This window comes from Coccinella septempunctata, chromosome 4, assembly GCF_907165205.1.
Source record: "Coccinella septempunctata chromosome 4, icCocSept1.1, whole genome shotgun sequence".
Classification (NCBI taxonomy): domain Eukaryota; kingdom Metazoa; phylum Arthropoda; class Insecta; order Coleoptera; family Coccinellidae; genus Coccinella; species Coccinella septempunctata.
In genome coordinates this window covers 23,252,532-23,272,755 of record NC_058192.1, presented here as the reverse complement: position 1 = coordinate 23,272,755, position 20,224 = coordinate 23,252,532, and the positions used below count along the sequence as shown (strand labels likewise).

At 35.4% G+C, this 20,224-nt stretch overlaps 2 protein-coding genes across 5 annotated transcripts; both read left to right on the top strand.

The window, feature by feature from the left end:
- Positions 1-2,511: 2,511 nt before the first annotated feature.
- LOC123311923 (SH3 domain-binding glutamic acid-rich protein homolog) lies at positions 2,512-4,006 on the top strand. The gene is made up of 4 exons (XM_044896053.1): positions 2,512-2,616; positions 2,754-2,905; positions 2,977-3,180; positions 3,440-4,006. Exons 2-4 carry the CDS (start codon positions 2,861-2,863, stop codon positions 3,683-3,685), a joined length of 495 nt encoding a protein of 164 aa, XP_044751988.1. The 5' UTR covers positions 2,512-2,616; positions 2,754-2,860; the 3' UTR covers positions 3,686-4,006.
- A 1,168-nt stretch (positions 4,007-5,174) lies between these two features.
- Positions 5,175-19,644, top strand: LOC123311627 (IST1 homolog). 4 transcript variants are annotated; one of them, XM_044895686.1, is made up of 8 exons: positions 5,176-5,493; positions 5,550-5,712; positions 5,771-5,990; positions 6,051-6,187; positions 6,239-6,340; positions 12,274-12,318; positions 12,845-12,889; positions 19,190-19,644. In XM_044895686.1, the coding sequence occupies exons 1-8, from the start codon at positions 5,312-5,314 to the stop codon at positions 19,349-19,351; spliced, it is 1,056 nt and encodes a 351-aa protein (XP_044751621.1). In that variant the 5' UTR covers positions 5,176-5,311; the 3' UTR covers positions 19,352-19,644. The 4 variants fall into 4 exon arrangements, with proteins under 4 accessions (XP_044751623.1, XP_044751621.1, XP_044751622.1 ...); XM_044895688.1 differs by lacking the exon at positions 12,274-12,318 and having other exon boundaries at positions 5,175-5,493; XM_044895687.1 differs by lacking the exon at positions 12,845-12,889.
- Positions 19,645-20,224: the final 580 nt, after the last annotated feature.

Here is a 20,224-nt window from a genome sequence, read left to right as displayed (position 1 = left end):
AAAATCCTCGTTTTTGAAAATTTTCATTTCGCCCATTTTGAAAAAGTCCAAAAACTATCGTTATTGAGCTATAAATCTGAAACAAATTTTTTCTTCTCGATTTTTTATTTTGAAACACCTGTTTTTTTCAACAGAAACTTCCAGTATAGCTACACTATAATAATAAATTTAAATCATTTTTTTCGTAACATGAAAAATGACTATCGAACTATTGTGGTGGACTCATTAGTGAAAATTATTCGTGACTTCGTGATAGATATCCATAATTATCAATATACATAAAACATTGTTAAAATATAAGAGAATTTCAGGGTAGGTTGATGGTTTGGAGTTATATGATACTGGATGTACCGGCACTACTCGTGACTTTTTCTCATCTGGTGCTCGCGCAGAAAAACCGAATACATCCCGACCACCTACAAGATGGTATGAAAGATGGTCTTCATCATCCCAGCTGCAGCTAAGCAACAAATGATGCAGATACAGTCCTACACAGGACTACCAAAGATTATATACCAAAGATATCTTTGAGGACTACAGAGTAGATCTGATACTGATAGAAGTAGTCGCTGCCGACAGTGTCGACATATTAGTGTTCTGTGGTGCCGACCAGCGCCGATAAGCTTTAAAAATTATTCCATGCATAGACTAAACCCTGGGGTTATGTCTATGATTCCATGTTATTAAGTGGGCGCTAACAAAGCGCACTTGCGCAGGCAGGTTGAATCTTGTCGGCGCGCAGGCTACCAGAGCTGACGCCGCTGACTGTTTAATCGGAATCAGAAACAGATACCTTTCTCTATGGTCGGAATTAAAATCCAATTCTTTTGAGCCGGTTTGACAAGCTGTGAGCAAGTGTGCAATTGATTCGTATGATGATGCTTTGAATAACAATGAAAGACATTAGTTACCCGAAACTCTAGATTGGTCCGTGGTCCCTTTCTTGAGTATCAGTAAGCCTAGTTGCACACACACCGATTTTGGACGGCCGATTTTATATCGGTCGTCCAAATTCCAATAGTGAACCACGTGTGGAAACGGGACCTTGCACATACGCCGACCACTGATCCGTGACGGTAAAATGCCGGTGAGAAACCGTCCAATACCGGCAATACCGGTATGTAGTGGCGTACGTGACTAAGTACACCTTTGTAAAAGCACCGATTGTTTACCATTGAACCCAAGAAGGAGTTCTTTCTTGAGTTCAATGTTTTTTACCGACCATTTCAGTCGACTTTACACTTTTAGACAATTGCAGATGGCCATCTGTTGGTGCTTTATTCTTAGGTCTCAGTTCTTAGTAACTCTTTGTAAATCCACCTTTATATTATAATCCTTTTGGCATGAACTGGCCCTAAGTAGCAGCCCTTTGAATACATACATCGATGTGCATCGTTTTATCAAGAGTTCCTCTTTGGTTTTATAATAGGAGTAATGCTGTTTATTTTTAATCATGATATAATTTGGGTTTTAATTTAATGATTGCTAACTTCATCATTATTACTACCGGTAGATTCGGGTCACTTGGGACAATTACCCCCCATGCAGATTTTATTGTTTCTTACCAATTATTAGTGAAGGGACAAACTTATAAGATTGTGTAGCGTCTTTTCTTAGATTAACAATTAATTACTGTTGAGGCTGCCGTGACCAGAGCGTGACAGGAAAAATTAAGGAATTCTGGAGAGTAAAAGCGCGTTTTTTCTGGCCCTTAAACATTCTAGCGTCCTGTACATGTCTTTCACTTTGTGCATGTGTAATTTTTTTTTCTGGATACGTGCGATATCATAACCTTGTTATGAAACAAGGTTGCTTACAAATCAAACGGCAACCCAGATCTCATTCATTTATTTTGTTGTTTCATAGGGTGACTTGGGACGATGCCGAATAGATACAAGCGGCGCATTGGCAGCAGGAAATATGCCGATTTTTCGCAGGATATTATTATTTACGTTACTTCCACAAAGAAATCACCAAAGAATGAAAGAAATCAAAGTTCCCTTGTTTTTTTTTAGATCGTTGCAATATATTTACTTTGGCTGTAATGTGGGTTTATCATTTAATTTACTTACCGAATTTCAACTACATAATCACAAATTCGAAATTTTCAAAGCTTTACACCGTCCCAAGTCACCCATTTCATTTGAGAAATCAATGATTTTACTTGTGTCCCAAGCCTTCCAAGTCGGTGGGTGACTTTGGGACAAGTATATTCTATTTTTTATTAAATTTATATCCGAATTCTGATGCAATGCACGGTATATATCCTAATCAATAGTTTGAGTCATATAGCATATTTGAACTCCTTTCTCACATGAAAATGAAAATAGGTCACCGTTTTTGAAATATATGCGACAAGTTGAATTTCAAAATCGTCCCAAGTCACCCGAATCTACGGTACCTACTACCCTTGTTTTTATATAAGGTCTATAAACAAGGCTACTACGTAAAATACTTTATGCCTTTATGCTCCCTCAATCTTCTCATCAACTGTACCTATACAGTATACTGAGTATACAGTGTATACTCAGTTCCAACAAAGATTAACTCTTCGGTTCCAAGTTCCAACTTTTCCGTTACAGACCTGCTCTTTGCTTATTTATAATTCCATTGCCAGTATGTATTCATACGATATTGTTTTCAGAAGCCTTTTTATACCCAGCATTATTTTATATGAGCTATTTGAATGAAATACATTGATCTTATTATTTCAAGTACATCAGTTGTTGATTTGACTTATTCCAATATTGTAGGTGTGGCTCGCATGTAGAAGTTGTTCGGTAAAAACTAAAAGGATTATAGTAGTGAAGTCTTACGAATTGTATTGAATCCTCTCAAAACTATTTTAATATCAGTAACAATGGTTGTCAAAGTTTATATAAGTGGAATATCTGGTAATAAGGAGGTAATTCAAATCATTCAATTCATAATCACTTCTGCCCCAAATCACAATTAAAATAAAATTTATCTTTTAAGGTTAAGAAGAGACAACAGAGGGTTCTTCTAATTCTAGATTCTAAAAATATAAAATATGATGTTATTGATATTGCCGAGCCGGGTAGTGAAGAGCAGAAGGATTTTATGCAAAATAATTCAACTTCTCTTGGGGAAACTATTGGGGATCCCAATCCTAGACATCCTTTGCCTCCACAAATTTTTAATGATGATGTTTACTGTGGGGTAAGCTCCTTGTTATAAGATTAATTGTCCAAACACTTTCAGACTGAATTACAAATATTTCATACTTTAATCTTTTATCAGTTCTTCGTCTGATGTTGGTGTTGGTACATCATTCCATTTTAAAGCAATTTCAAACTTCAATTTATTGAAATATCTACATCGTTTTATATTTCTATGTCTACATCATAAAAATGATAAACTTTTGTTTTAAAAATGTTGTCAGTCTTGATTTGTTGGTATAAATTGATTTATATTCAAGGATTATGATCAATTTGATATGGCCAATGAAATCGATGAAATGGAGAAATTCCTGAAATTGGAAATTGCTGATTCAACACTGAAATCTGAAGGCAAAAGCAAAATGGAAAATGGCAGTTTGCATGTGGATTCTGAGATGGAAGGACCTAATGAAGTCGTAGAAGAAACGAAAAATGTGTTGTCGAATGGTGAACAGGATATAGTTGAAGAAGCGCATACAGAGAATGAAAATATTCAGGAAAGTTGAACTTTAATCAACTTCATTTGATCATTTGAATATGTTCTAACTGGCGGTTCTTATGCAAATGTTAGTTTTCAATAATTATCATGACTGCACTGATCTTTATATTACGCTATTTTATTTATCTTTTCTTTGCCATACTGCAAGACTTATATTTTTTGATTGTATATATCAGTGAGAGATTATTTAAGTTTTTGTAAGGGATAAAGGTGCAGAAAATGCTTGGCTTTAAACATTGTTATCCTCTATTTTATGAAAGAATTACTTGTTGATATCCTACTTTTTATTCAACTTTCCTTGTAAATATTCAATAAAATTTTCAGTTAACTGTTTGTTTAATTTGCTCAGATTATTTGCAAATAAATAAATTATTGGGACTCGGAATGCATTGAGTGCATATTTTGAAGTACAATAATTTAAAAAAATGAATACAATTTTATCAATGGAATTCTATATTATAACATATTGGTAAAACTAGTCGGCATCGAGTGCATGTTTTAAACGCGCAATGATTCACAAGAATCAAGATAGAAGAAGATATAGCAATACCTGCTATATCTTCTTGAAAAGAATTCCAATCCTAGTGCTACACTGTAGTTTCACCACTGAAATTCGCTGTCTGGTTTATATAGACGTAATATATATATATATCAAGAAGATATAGCTATATCAAACAGTATCAACTCTGTTACATCTTCTTGGTGCTTTTGTTTTGACAAAAAGTTAGTTTAGAGTGTTTAGATGTTACACGGAGGTAGTTTTCCTACCTCCATGAGACGTTGTTTGAAGTCAGAGACACATTGTGGTTGTGATTGATGTGCTTTAGGCTTTAGGTCAAAGCAGGGTTAAAGATTACAGAGTTAACTCTTAATCAGAGATATATCCCTTCCATATCTCTGCTCTTAATCTTTGTTTCAGACTTTAGACTAGTATCAGGGTATATTCGTGTTCTGTGGTGACTAGTATGGAGGGCTCTACCCAGAGATATAGAAATAGAGATATATCTCTGGCTCTACCCTGCATTGCTTTTAGACATTGAAGATAAATGCAGTGAACTCTAAAAGATGGTCTTTTAGAGTTCACTAAAAGAAGGTCTTTTAGAGTTCACTAAAAGAAGGTCTTTTAGAGTTCACTGGGTAAATGAATTCTAAAATGAACTTTAGAAGAAGAAGGTCTTTTAGAGTTCACTGGGTAAATGAATTCCTTCGAAAGATTACAAACCCTAACTAACTGATATCAAAATTGTGAGTTAACCCATTGAACAAGGAGATATATCTCCTTGGACTTAAAAGTTCGTTGCCCAAAACTTCGTTGCTCAAACTCGTCCCGCGTTCTACTCTGTAATCTGTGTCCCGCGTCCGGAACAGCATATGGGAAAAGCTTGTGCAGAGATTACAGAGATAATCTGTGAGCTTGTGTGCCCTACACCTACAGGCACCACAGCCCACAGCAACGAACGGTCAGCTGATTTTGACAAATCGTTAGAGTTCAAATGACACTAATGACAGTTGGACTTAACCCCTCCAATGACGAATTGATATAAATAATTAGTGATTCATAAACTTAAGTATTTCGTTCAATATTTATGTTTTAGTTGTTATATTGCCTTTCTATTTCTTGATCGACAAAACAATGTTTTCCAATGGACCTAATTACACGAAACTCAAGACAAATCTACGTCTTGCAATGGCAAGATTGAAATTACTTGAAAAAAAGAAGGCTGAGCTCGCTGAAAAGTCCAGAAGAGAAATCGCTGCTTTTATTAAAGATGGAAAAATTGAGAGAGCCAAAATTAGAGTAGAATATATCATCAGGTTTGTATCTGAATCTTTTCATTGGGACTTGTGAAATGACATCTACCTAATTGTAGAGAAGACTATCTTGTTGAGGCAATGGAAATAGTAGAAATGTATTGCGATTTGTTGTTAGCAAGATTTGGACTTGTAACAAACATGAAAGAATTGGATGAAGGTATTTCTGAAGCTGTGTCGAGTTTGATATGGGTTGCCCCAAGGTTGCAGTCTGATTGTAACGTAAGTAATCTTTTGCATATGATTAACTTTTCAGTCCACATTTACTTCTCGATTATAGGAATTGAAAGTTATATCAGATCTGCTCACAGCAAAGTATGGTATCAATTTTGCTGATGCTTGTAGAGTTGAATCTGTTGAAACAATTAATGATCGTTTGAAACACAAATTAGCAATTCATAGTCCACCAAAGCTGCTGGTTGAGAAATATATGATAGAAATTGCAAAAAGTTTCAATATACCGTATGAACCAGATCCTCAAATCATGGAAATGGATAAGGGTAAATAACAGTTGGTTGAAATATCAATATAACAGTAATTTATTTCATTATCTGTTTTAGCTAAGGATGCCTTGCTTATAGACCTATCTGATAAAAATAATTTGGGTGGAGGAGGTATGCCTCATCCACCAGGCTTTCTAGGATATCCACAGCCTCCAGCAATTCCAGATTTTCCACCTGTACCATTTGAATATCCTGTAAGTTTCAACATTATGAAGTTTTTCTCATAATATACATTTGATTTTTAGGGAACTAATACAGTAGAGGGACAGCCAACAGCACCACCTCCAGCATTTTCATATAATATTCCTCCTTCTGAAGAGAATAAAGAGTTTAACACTGATTTTATGGTAAGTAAATTTCAAATTCAAAAAACAACAGAGTGAGTGTGTGTTTAAGAATTATATTTGAATAGTCTCTAAATTTTATATAACATACTCTTTAAAGTAAGATCAGTATAAGAAACTTCTTGTTCATGGCTCCGGCCACTGAGCTATGAATGGTTGGTTAGTGTTAGTTTTGTGCATAATAAATAAAAGAAAGGAAATTGGAATACAGCCCAAACTGTATATGAAAACATGAAAAGGACCATATATCTAAGGACTCTATATCCAATAGTCGCTGTAAGAAATACAGATGCATTATGATGCATTTATGAACACTGAGTTCATACAATTGCATATTACATAGTAGGTACATAGTAGTAGTAGGTTTTGTCAGGCTATCTCCATTTTGGCTTATTCTGTCCTACATTTAACCTAGCATTCACCAGCCTGCTTCAGGGAATCTCTTGTTTTCATCCAAATAAGGTTTCATTATATTGTTATATATCCCCTCTAGTCAAGGGTGTTAGCAATCTGGGCTGAGCACAGTGAAGTCTGGTTTGGTCTGGCCCACATGCTAAACAATTTGGTGGTCACTTTTTTCTTGAGGCCCTGAGGAACTGCAACAACAATTGACGAGAAAACTTTCAGATCTTTGAATTTTGACTTTCTCAATTATCAAATCAACATTGCAAGTTTTCTTTTCAGTCGCACCTCATTGAATTCTAGCATATCGGATATACCTGTTATAGTTCGATTTTTCGATGGTTCCAGATCGGTTCGAAACAGTCATACATTTGTTTAATAATAATAATAATAATAATAATGCATTTTATTTTCCAAATAACTGTACAAACAGTGAAGAGAAAACACGTCAACAAAAAATATCAAATTAATTGGTACACCCATCCAGGTATTCACCTATCTTATATGGCTCCATGTCCAAAAGGAATTTCAGCACTTCTTTTTTGAATATTTTGAAATCATCAATATTTTTAATGAATAAAGGAAGAGCATTGTACAATTTCATACACATGAACTCCACATTATTCTTACTGAGCGTGAGTTTGACAGATGGATAGAGATATGGTTGAGTATGTCTAGTGCAGCTCAAACTTCTATACCGCTCAAAATAACAACCATGGCTTCGAAGAAACAGAAGACATCTGTACACGTACAATGCTGATACTGTAAGAATCCCATTCTCCTTAAACTTTCCTCGACACGATTCCCTGTATTTCATCCTCAGCATGCCCCTTAGAGCTAGCTTCTGAGTTATGAATATTCTTTCGGCTCTGGGACTTGAACCCCAGAATATAATTCCATATGATAGTAAAGACTGGAAATTTGCAAAATAGACCATCCTGAGAATGTCCAATCCCACATGCAATCTGAGGGCACGTAGAGAGAAGACAGCTGACGATAGCTTTTTATTCAGATAATCGATGTGGCCAAACCATTTCATGTCCTTATCTAGGTGGACTCCTAGGAATTTAGTTGATGGTGAAATTCCAGCGACAGTGCCGTCCAGAAGTTGTATCTGCGGCAGGGGTTGTCTTGAACGATCAGTGCAGAAAGCAACATATTCGGTTTTATTTATGTTTAGCATCAGACCATTGCTGTCGCACCATTGCGTTACCCTTAACAGCGCATCAGAGGAGTGCACTTGTAGCTGTGGTATGTTGGGGGATTCTACGATTATGTTTGTATCATCAGCGTATTGATAGGGTTGCTGAGTTTTCTGATCAAGGATTTCCGGAAGATCAATTATAAAGACGACAAACAAAAGCGGCCCCAGGATGCTTCCTTGAGGAACCCCACGGGTGATACTCTCCACTCCAGAGGCATACGTAACGCCATCCACCATAACCTCGACTCTCTGCCTGCGATTTGTTAGGTAATTTTTTATCAGTTTTAGCTGTTCATTCCTGATACCATATCGTTCAAGCTTCCATACTAGTAATGTGTGATCCACCAGGTCAAAAGCCTTCGACAGATCAAGAAAGATGCCAAGAGGCATCCTCCCCATCTCAATCCCATGTAAGACCGCTCTTACTAGTTCATACATAGCAGTGTCTGTTCCTTTATTCTGTAGAAAACCATGTTGTGCATTATTAATGATTTTAAATTTCTTGAAGAACTTCAGGAATCTATTTGCGATTATTTTTTCAAAAATTTTCGAAAATGTGGGAAGAATGCTTATTGGACGATAATTACCAAAATCCTGAATACTGCCTTTTTTATGAATAGGTTTTACCACAGCTAATTTTAGCGCATCTGGGAATACACCCTCCTCAAAAGCTCTGTTCACTATTGCAGTAAGAGGCCTAATTATTATATGAATGGATTTCCTTAGGATGTTAGTTGGAATATCGTCATATCCACTTGAACTTGTGTTTTTTAGTTGTTTAACAATCTTAAATATTTCATCTTCTGTTACTTCAAACATATAAAATGATTTATCGCATCTAGTAGGAAGGAATTGTTTCTGGCTATCCTGCGCCCCAACACCTAATTGAAGTTTCTGTGTTAAATTGACTAAGTATCTGTTGAATTCATTCACCAGATCGTCAGGGTTACCCTTAGGAAAGGTGGCATTTTTTGGCTTGATTTTAGGTCTTAAGCTATTCGCAATGCTCCAAATTGTTTTCGAATTATTTTTAGAGTTCTTAATTTTATTTCCAATATATGACTGCTTCTGCTTCCTAAGAGCTTCATCATAATCTCTCTTGGCCTTCCTGTATTGAGGCAGATAGGAGGGATCATTCATGTATAACACAAAGAGAATGTCAAGTTCTTGTTTCAGGTGTTGTAGTCTTCTGTTGTCTCCCGCGGACATCTGTAGGGGTTTATTTCTCTCAAATACAACTTTGACAGGAAAAGCAGTATCGAATATCTCAATATATCGGCGGTGGAAGCCATTCCATAGTTCGTTTATATTGCCCTCTGGTATATCCAACATAGCACCCCAATCAACCTCACCCAACCGCTCTAAAAAAGTAGTAATAGAGTCATCATCAAACTTGCGGATCATCTTTTTCCGAGGTGTGAAAGAAAAAGATCCGTCAAATGGTATCTCAATCTTTTTTTTGTTTATTCAGAGTGAGCTAGCATGTAGCTCTCACACCATTGCTGTTCAACTACTTTGAACCGATTCTGAACGGTTCTGAACGCAGATCAAAACAAAACTATTGACTTGATAAATAGAACTGTCAAGTCTGACAAATTATTTCCGAATGTATGACCGAAAAGAAAACCTGTTGTTCTATTTCTTCGCTTGAAAATGGTGATTATGATTTAAGAAATCAATAGGAAATTGATCTGAAGGAATGCTCAAATAGTAAAGGTGAATAAAAACACTATTCCAGATAAAATTACTTAGGTGATTTCTAATCAATTCTCAACAACATGTTTCGAGTAATTAACAGCTCATCTGAAAAATCACAAAGGGAAGCTGAAGAAACGACACCCAAATATAAAAGGACACAAGTATAAAACTGTATTTTGCATAATAACTTAAAAAACAATGAAGTCAAAAAATAAAAAGGTCACACAACAATTAAAAATAAAGTCAGTTATTTATAAAACTAAATATAACATAATTTGATTTTGACTAATGTCATTTCGATTTTGATTAGCGCCAATAATTTGAACTTGAAAAGTACAGTGACTCTATCAAACACAGTGGAGACAATTGGAAATTTAGCAAGAATATGGCGGCTTAGAAGCACGGATCAATGCTATGATCCTTAATTCGGAATGCGGATTGGCTCACGTCACGTCACGTGACCAAATCCGCCATATTCTTGCTAAAAAGATGAAAAACGAGACCACAATTGTCGCCACTGTGTTTGATAGAGTCACTGTATTGAAAAGGTATAGTATATGCCTTATCTTATATATCTTGTTAACCGAACACAAAACATAACAATATAAAAAAAAGGAATCTACAAATAACAATTAAAAGAAAACTGATAAATGAGATGAAACAAAACAGAATCGATTCTGCTCAACACTAGCATGTTCAATAATTCAACTTCAGGATCCCCCGCATATTTTCTGGTGTACATTTCTTCTGCCTGATACTAAAATTACACTGATGTAAATTCTTTGAACTGATGGTCTTATCAAATTAGTGTCTCGTGTCTCTCAGGGGTACACCAAACTCAGAGCTATGATTTGACAAATTAACTCCACTCCGCAAATTTCGGAGACTCGAATAGAGAGAGCTCTACCCGTTCTTCCTACGTACACAGACTTACTTTCAACATCGCTTGAATACAGGTTGTTCCTAAATTCAAGCGACAAAATTCAGGAGTTGAATGCTCGTATGATGGGTTTTTCCTATAACGAAATTTCCTCAGCCCACCCTTTTCCGAGATATAACCTTTAAAACTTAAAAGGTTTTTATATCTTTGAACGTGTATGGCAATTCATAACACGTAGGTCGCGTTCGTTTATTTTGGCTGGAGGTGGTAATTTCCAGCATTCATTATGATTCCTTCCACATTTTGCATTTTGACTGTTTTTGTTTTTCCCTTCAGCTCTATTGGTTTTATGAAAAAATTCAAGAGTAAAAAAATTTGAAAACAAAACAAGAATTTTAATTTATAATTTAATGAAACTTCATCTCGAAAGAAAGTTTTGATATTAAATAAATTAAGGGTTGCTCATATCACCCCCTCATAATGTAAAAGGAATATTGAAAAAATACCTGTGGTTAGTCCTTTGCCAGTGCACGAAAATTATAGAATTTCAAAATACTAGCTTTGCTGGAATTCCAGAAAAAAAAATAAAAACTGAATTGTAGTCACCACCTTTTAGGGGTGATATCTCGGAAAGGGGAGGGTTGAAGAAATTTTGTTATAGAAAAGACCCATCTTAATTTCATACGAGCAATCACCTCCTGAATATTGTCGCATCAATTTAGGAACATCTATAGATATGTACACCTGCTGGTAACTTGCACAATGGCATGTTTAGAACTTGGAAGGCTTATCAACTTGCTTGTGTGTTACATTAAATGGCATCTCGAAGGGGCAGATTTGAAGGAATGAGTTGACAGCAGCTGCCCTTGATATGCTCACATAATGATTTATTTACACTTGTTAAACCTTTTGCAAGTAATGGATTGCTTCAAAGGAAATTGTATGTGAAATTTCATTTCTGAATAAATTATCTCTGCATAAACTGTAGGCTATGAAAATTATTTTTTTCTATAATACAATAAAAATAGCATTTGTGTGAGAAAAATGTTGGAATTTTTTCTAGAGGGCTTTTCTAGAATCAATCCTGAATCTGCCTCTACTTACGGCCTTATTATTTCAACTGCTTTCAACGCTTTTGAATATTTGAAAAATTATTTTGAATTATTTGGTAGTCTAGTAGTATTGCCGAATGTGTATATTGGGGGTTTGTTTAAAATCTGTTCTTGTGAACTGTTTATTTTTATATAGGATCCTGGCCTTTTTGTGACGTATTCATTCACATTTTTTTAACTGAATCTTTCATTGCATTTATGACCAATTATTACCTGCGCAGGTAATAATTGGTGTATCGTGTTGGAAACTTTTTTTTACTATCCATTTAGTTTTGACCTGCGTTTCCAGTGAGAAAAAACGTTCATGTAATTGAAATTACATGCTTCCTATTGCAGACATTATGAAGATAAAGTATTGGTCAATAAAATTTACAAATAATTTTTAAAGAAATGAATTCATACGGGCCTTCAAATGATGATTTTAATGATTATATAATACAATGTCTCAAAACGATTTTTCTCCTCTTTTACGTTTTATTTTGAGCATGCATCCATTTATTAGAACTTTCGGCAGGTGTTCTTCATTTAGTGGATAGTTATGTATCATTTACCTTCAACTTGATTTCATGAATGCATGAAGTGTTATGTTCGCTGTATTAGTTCCTTTCACTGACATGTTTGTTTTTATGTTTGCTTCTAGGATAGCTTACCTTCTTACAACAATCTGTATCCTGGCATGAGTAAGGTAATAATATAGACTAACCTTAATTATTGATTCCTGAAATTTTATCTGCATCTTGATACAATTCACTTTCAAGATAAATCTGATTCTGATAAAAAAAGGTTTAATTAACCTATTTTTTTATTTTTCACTTTGAGCGAATATGTTATTTTGGGAGTTTTTGTCAATAAAATTCAAAATGCACGGAATTATTCTCTGCAATAATATAATACTCCAACTTTGACCATATCGAGTTTTTTACGTGAATAGTATCACGGAAAGGTTTTGAGAGTGGAGAGTAGGTATTACTTTATTTCACTGAATTTTCCCATTCTTTTACGAGGAATTGTAAATTCATTAATTGAAGCTTCTCTTGAAATGAAATTATGGAAATTTCCGAACTATTTGTACGAGACCTTCTCAAAATGTTGGACACATGGAACTGTAAACACACACAAATACTGCGAAATTAAAAAAAAAAACGCGGATATAAGATTTATGAAATACTATTTGATGTGTTGAATAGATTTCTGAAATGTATTACTTCTAGGCTGAGGACAACGTTAATAATGGCAACTTGGCCAATAATTTAGAGGTAATATAAATTTGTAATTGCAATGAATGTCCAAGCTTAAATATTAATGCTAACATTAGTGTTTTGGGGATTTTATGAACTAACAAGTAGTGGCTCTAAATAATTTTTTTCTTTGCACCACGAATTATTTATCCTCCCAAAGCCTGCTACGATTTTAGGGTACTTGTTTTCTTTGATAGGCTTTTCTCATTATGTTCATGCTAGTAGCCAGGAGATCCACCTACTCAGGCTGGTTTGCCACGAAAAACGATAATAAAATGGATTGCATAAATACTGAGAAAAAAAAACAAAAAACACTAGGCCTGTTTTTGTTTTCCACTCGGGCATTTCCAAATCGGTCCAAAACATTCGCACATTCATTTATTCAATGTCAACTCGCGTGTGGCTTCCCAAACCATTGCTGTTCTACTACTTCTGACCGATACGGAACCATCCGAAGTGTGAACACAAACAAAACCTTCAGTCGAATCGGTACTAACCAAGAAGAAGATACTGACAGTAAGCGCAATTTTGTTCAGAGCCGACTGGGTGTCTGATGACGATTGGGCGGCATTGTCAATCTTTATTGACAGACGTGGGTTCGTAATCAGTGGCAGGGTCACAAAGAAGATAATTCAAAAGAACTCAAACTTCTTTGCGAAAACGTTGTTCATTTAATGAATAAGTCACTTGAAGTGCTGGAAATACTTCTACGCGTTAGTCGAGTTATTGGATGAGGAGCAAACTTTTTGAATTTATTGCACCATGCCGTCTAGTTTTATGATAGTAATGCTAATGCCGTTGATTGAAGTAATTTGAAGTAATACTTACCATTTTATTTCATATACTTATTTCTTTCTTTATTTTGTGATCTTATTTGTTATTAAAATGTCGTAACTCGTATGTCTTGGGAATCAATGAAAATTAAATTGATGGATAAAAAAAATACTGATCCAATTGAATCGAAACCCCGTAAATAAATATGAATTATTGATCGTGATGTATACCGAGTTTCAATGCTCAATGTTCTACACGTCGATTAATGGCCGTTTGTCCTAATTTTTCAGGCTTAGTCTAATTCTAATTCGTTTGCACCAACCTTCATTCCGATTTACTTATAGTCCAAGATCCCAGAGCGACTAGACATAACTTATTTTCACACAGATGAAACTGTAGGATCTAAATAGAGTCTCATGTGCTTTGAATACCTGCGAACTTTTGGAGCTTGCCTGGTGACACCTGGGCAAAGGTAAGTGTTACTTAACTTATTTTCACAGGGCTGATTTTTATATATGTTCTAAAGAATCTTATTCTGAATTTATGTTATAAGTGACACTTCCCATGGGCCAAAACTCTTGCCAGACGCTTTGAAGCTGCACAAAAATAAATGAACTTTACTCATTTTCTTCTCGATCATATGATACAGGCATCCTAAACTCCTATTAAAAAAAAATGGATTAACCAAAATTTCGATTATCCGAAATCACTTTGGTCCACATTATTAAATTGGTGATACCTGAACTCCGACTTTTTCAACCCAACGATATAGAGGAAAATGCATGGCATATTAAGGTCGCCTTTTTTCGAGAAACTAATAATGCCATCAACTGCATTCCTCTATCTTCTTTTGTTTTCGAGTTATAGGTCAAAATTAAAATTTCAACTTTGGTCATTACCACCGTTTCTGTTTGAGCTAGGACAGGCATGGGCAAAATTTTTGAGGGGAGGGCCAGATAAAATGAAAAATTACCTAGGCGGGCCAAAAAAAAATGAAAAATACACATTTTTACAAGTGATTAACTTTATTTCGATTTTTACATCAAGCATGACTTACATCCTAGAAAAGTAAAAAAAATTACAAAAATTAATTATTGTTCGGTAGGATACCAAGGAGTATATGAAAAATTAAACTTCTAAGAGTTGTCCATACTCTGGTAGAAATTGGCAGTGATGATGCTAAAAGCTGGTCACTAAAAGTGCCTACAGATTATTCTCACGTGATATGGGCCCAAGTCATAATGCGCATGATTCAAAAATCTAACATAGGATTTTGTGCAGAAGCGTTAAATTAGTCTGACGTTGTATTCCCACGTTCCCACAGTGAACGTTTCCGAGCAAAATCCTATGTTAGATTTTTGAATCCTGCGCATTATGACATGGGCCCACGTCACGTTAGAGTAATCTGTAGGCACCTTTATAGTCGGTTGCTCACGCTGCTATTCATAGTTTCATAGTGGAAAACACCTGTTCACATAAAAATATGCAGTTGTTCCCGAGATTTTATGATTATTCATTAAATATGCCTACGATACCATATTCCGCCCGTCATATTTGGTGCTCCTCCCTTCAGTAGTAATGTTGTAAATATTGGACAAGGGTACTTTGAAGGACGTGATTGTTTCTTGAAATTTTTGAAAAATGTGTGATATTTTTATTGTTCTTATCAATGAAAATAAAAAGGTCAAAAATACTTCGAATTACACAGACGTTGACAACGAACGAAACGAAAATTATAATGCTCGATTCGTTACTAACCAACGCGAGCATAATATCATCTTCCCAGTAACCGTGCTGTTGACTGCTACAAGTCGAGGTCCCAAGACTCCCAAGCAAAACCAAAATAATTAAATTATAACTTTGCTAAACTGAAATTAATGTTAGATCCAATAATTAATACCGTCCTTAAAGCTCAAAAATTTTCATTTAGAAGGAAACCGTTACTTAATCGATTCTAACTACGCAGAATCGAATAATTGAATAAATTTTCATGTATCAATCACACTTGAATACTGCCTTTATGTTTGGAGCTCAGCAACAAGCTATTCGTTGCAACTTTTGGATTCCATGCATCATTATTTGTGTTCTGTGATGCAGTCGTTGGAACATCGAAGGAGATTTGGCGACTTTTGCTTTTTCTGAAAATTTACTATCAAAGTCGATTATCTGCGCAATTGCAAGAAATATTGCCAGCCGCTGACAGATGCACATACAGTACTAAGGCTGAGTCTCGAGCACAACTCTATGTAATTTGAATAACAAATTGGTGGACTTTTATTTATCAGTCCTTCTTCCTCCTAATACGCTTCCAGCTAATTTGTCGTCTTCGATGTAAAATCTTCAACATTTTAAGATGATAATAAACAGGACGCAACTTACGCTTTAAGACAACTAGGTATTAGATGACGTTGGTTTCCCTTATCTAAGGCGGTCAAACTTAGAAAACAAAAATACTGGTGATTATTTCAAAATCTTGATGCGGGCCGGATTAGACTTTCACGTGGGCCGGACCTGGCCCGCGGGCCGTACTTTGCCCATGCTTAAGCTAGGATGTTGAGATGAAAACATTATACAGAAACTTTTCTGATAGCAATCCCATGGCGTACTATGATTTTTTCCAACAGGTATATTTGCTTAAAGAGTTTGAGGGCCATGTATCATATATTTCTGAAACAGCAAAAAAAAGGCAATTCTTTCTAAGTCATTTCAAACTACTGTTTTCATAAGAAAAAACATAACTTTATGTTATGTTACAGCAAATAAACCTGTAGGAAAAAATGATAGTACGCCACTGGATAGCCAAAAAAAAAGTGCCTGTATAATGTTTTCATTTCAACATTCTAGCACAAACAGAAACGGAGATAATGACCAATGTTGAAATCCCCCAAGTTGAATTTTGACCTATAAATCAAAAATAAAAGTAGATAGAGGAATTCAGTTGATGGCATTATTAGTTTCTCGAAAAAAGACGGCATGAATGGTACATTTATTTTCCTCCATCTCGTTGCGTTAAAAAGTTGTAGTTCAGGTATCACCAATTTTGCCCACCCTGTACTGTACTGCAATCGATTGCTGCAAAACCTGGCATCATCTACGAAAATATTAAAGAATTATTTTTTAAATAAGAGACATGCCTGTTCATTAACTATTCAAGAATTCGAAAGAAAATACTATCCCATTGTATCTGAATTAACAAGGGACTATGAATGCTGTCAGTTAGTTTATTGTGTATAAGTATGTGCTGTGTATGTGCAAGAGTTGATACTCTTAGATATGTGTATGTGCTATGTGCGAGCAATATAGTAAAGGGACTCCAAACAGATTGTTAAAGGGAACGGAGTTACCATAGTCTCACTCTCTCTGAAACGCATGCATAGTGCTCTCGCGCTCGCACTCCCGGCTAAATAATTTTCATGTTTAGGGGATGTTTGGTCAGTACTATTTGTCTGGATGATGAAATATAACTTTTTTTATAGTTACTTCGATGACATATTTCAATATCAGACATGTGAAAATGAGTAAAGTTCATTTATCTTTCTTGCAGCTTCAAAGCGTCTGGCAAGAGTTTTGGCCCATGCAAAGTGTTTGTCACTTATAATATAACTTCTGAATAATATTCTTTAAAACATATATAAAAATTAGTGTGTGAAAATAAGTTAAGTAACACTTATTTTTAGTTACCTTTGAAACCTGGTATCTGCCCAGATGTCACTAGCTCCACAATTTCGCAGGTATTCAAAGCACATGAGACTCTACTGAGATCCTAAAGTTTTATATGTGTGAAAATAAGTTATGTCTGGTCGCTCTGGGATCTTACTCTATTAGCCAAGGTTTAATATTGGCGGCAAAGCTGCAGAGAAGGTTCCAAAGATCACGTTTCTATGGGAACATAATCTAATTTCAATAGAATCATTCGAAAATATTTATTTCAAGTTTTATGTGATATAGTGGCAACGAAATGGATTCGATGGAATATGATCAAGTGAAGAGATATATTCTATATGCTACACTTAATACAGGAAAGTGCAGTGGCTTTGAATATAGACCAAAATACGCTCGGACCATAAACCAACAGAGAAAAGATAGCTCACCCGCGAAACAAGCTTCAGCGACATTTGTTTTTACGGTGCAGGTACTAATTTACAGAAATATTTATGAAAGATTCTGTGATGCACATTTCAAATTTTCTTGCAGTAATCCAGTCAACATCCTTAGAAAAATTTCCAAAGGAAAATCAACGAAATATTCGTATAAATTTTTCATTGAAATCAATTTCGCAATCAACAGCTAATGCGAATCTTACCATGATTTTCTCAAAAAAATTCTTTTCACAGATGTTGTCTGGATTACTACAAAAATATTTGAAATATCCACCACAGAATCCTTTATTATTTTTTTTTTAATTAGTACCTGTACCGTAAAAACAGATTGCGCTGAAGCTTTTTTCGCGCGTTGGTCTATGGTCCGAGCAATACAACAACGTCGACCAACGGACGGCAACGTCAAAATGGTCTTGGGCAGGACACATAGCCAGACAAGACGTGGCAAGAAGCCAAGATTATAGAGTTAACTCTATAATATTTGGCAAGAAGGACGTGGCTCATAACACAAAATGGCGGAGTCGATTGTAGAAGAGGAATATCGGAAGACCTCCCAAACGTTGGATGGACGAAACAAAGAACATTCACAGTTAACTGGTATGCGGAATCGAGGAACTGTGACAGATGGAGGGAAATTGGGGAGGCCTATGCCCAGCAGTTAGGGGCCGATGAAAAAGAAGAATTACATAAAAAATACTAGTTGGAGCTTCTGTGTCTCCAAATCAATTACTCGCCCAGAACGGACCCCAAACGAAGACAATGGCATAGTCCCATATGCTCCCAATTCAGGACGCCTGTGCTCCAGATTGTAAATTGCGTGAGGATGAAGAAATGATGCCAGCCGAAATATAATGGCAATCAGACAACGACTTTAACACTGAAGCACGAATGCAATAATATTAAGAAGAGTAGTTTCTCATAAGCTACTTGTTACTTTTTGCTGAAACCATGGTTAGCAATTAGCATCCGCATTCAATGGAACGTTATTCGCTTCGGGGTCCGAACGATGGCAAGTTGGCTAGTTCGATTTAGACCTTAACACTAGTTGATATTCATATCAGCGGTTGATACGAATACAGCGGAATCAATTCTAATCTAATGATAAAATTAGTTATTTTATAATTTTTTACGCGAGATCAGTACCTGGATTGGTAACCGCGGTGACAAGCTCGCAAAATCTCTTGACATCAGTGCTTTTCCTATTTCCTGATTGCATTCAGTGACTCGAGGAGCTTATTTCAGTTTATGCTGTCCGAACTGTGCTTCTGTTTTGCAAGATACATCAATGTTGAGTTTAGTTTTGTTCTTCTCAAAACTTCCCAGGACTAAAAACCTTTCCATTTTTCTATTTGCTACTATTAAAAGTAGGTTGATTCCTCTTCAGCTGCTTCTAGAAATTATGGAGATATATTTCGTGAATATATTTCAAATTTTCGTTTTACAGAACTACAATGAAGCACCTAAGCCTTTGCCCAGAACGAAGTTAGATGATCAGAAAAATTTCGACTTGCCAGAGTTGCCCTCAGTTCCGTCCGATTCCAGTAAGACAGATGACATCGACTTTGACGACCTTAATAGAAGATTCGAGGCTTTGAAGAAGAAATGAGCACTGATTATTTCTTTTTATCTATTACTCATTGAATAATATGGACGTTATATTGGAGCATTTGATTAGTTGCTTTCAGACAAAAGCTGTTAGTCCTATATGAAGTATAAACAAAACATTTGAAACTCGGTACATATATGATTAAACCTTAGAATTTAGGGTAACATAAGTGATATGTTAATAGTAATTGAATATTCTGCTCGTCATTTTTGTTCTTGTGAAATGATGAAGATAACATGTTTTCGAATATTTATTCAAGTTATTTTTTTATGAATAAAATGGTTTTATTCATTTTTCATCTCAGTCATTCCCCATTTCAAACAATCGAATAATAATTAAATCAGTTTGCTATTATCATCGTTATTATTATTATTATTATTGAGAAATGAGAAGAAAGGAGCCATTCAAGCCTATAAACTTTCGAACAATGAACAAATAAAAAAGACTGAGTGTAATACAAGTAGACAAAAAATGAAAGAAGAAAGAAGAAGAAGAAAGCAGAAAATGAACAGAAAACTAAAGCTAAAGAACGAACAGAAAATTTTCTCTACCCTATTTACGCACGTCACACGCTGAGATATTCGTCCAGATGATTTTTGAACGTATTCACCTACGGCGCACCAACAACTTCAGCAGGAACAGAGTTCCACGTATTAAAAACACGGTTGCACAAAAAGTTTTGATGAGAATTGGACCATCTGCACTGATGGCCATTCATATTATCAGTGTTCATAGCAAATCCCTACCAAAACAGTTATGCAACACTCGAAATGTGACAATTAAGTCACCACGTTTGCGACGATCCATAAATGAGGTGAGACTGAAAATGCGCAGTCTACCTTCATACGAGGGACGCCGGTAGCCGTAGGGTAA

Bases quoted from the DNA above. Each gene is read 5' to 3' on its own strand.
- LOC123311923 (XM_044896053.1), top strand. From the start codon at position 2,861: ATGGTTGTCAAAGTTTATATAAGTGGAATATCTGGTAATAAGGAG. The intron at 2,906-2,976 runs GTAATTCAAATC...TTATCTTTTAAG, and splicing joins GAATATCTGGTAATAAGGAG to GTTAAGAAGAGACAACAGAG. The intron at 3,181-3,439 runs GTAAGCTCCTTG...TTTATATTCAAG, and splicing joins ATGATGATGTTTACTGTGGG to GATTATGATCAATTTGATAT.
- LOC123311627 (XM_044895686.1), top strand. From the start codon at position 5,312: ATGTTTTCCAATGGACCTAATTACACGAAACTCAAGACAAATCTACGT. The intron at 5,713-5,770 runs GTAAGTAATCTT...TCTCGATTATAG, and splicing joins GGTTGCAGTCTGATTGTAAC to GAATTGAAAGTTATATCAGA. The intron at 6,188-6,238 runs GTAAGTTTCAAC...TTTGATTTTTAG, and splicing joins CTGTACCATTTGAATATCCT to GGAACTAATACAGTAGAGGG.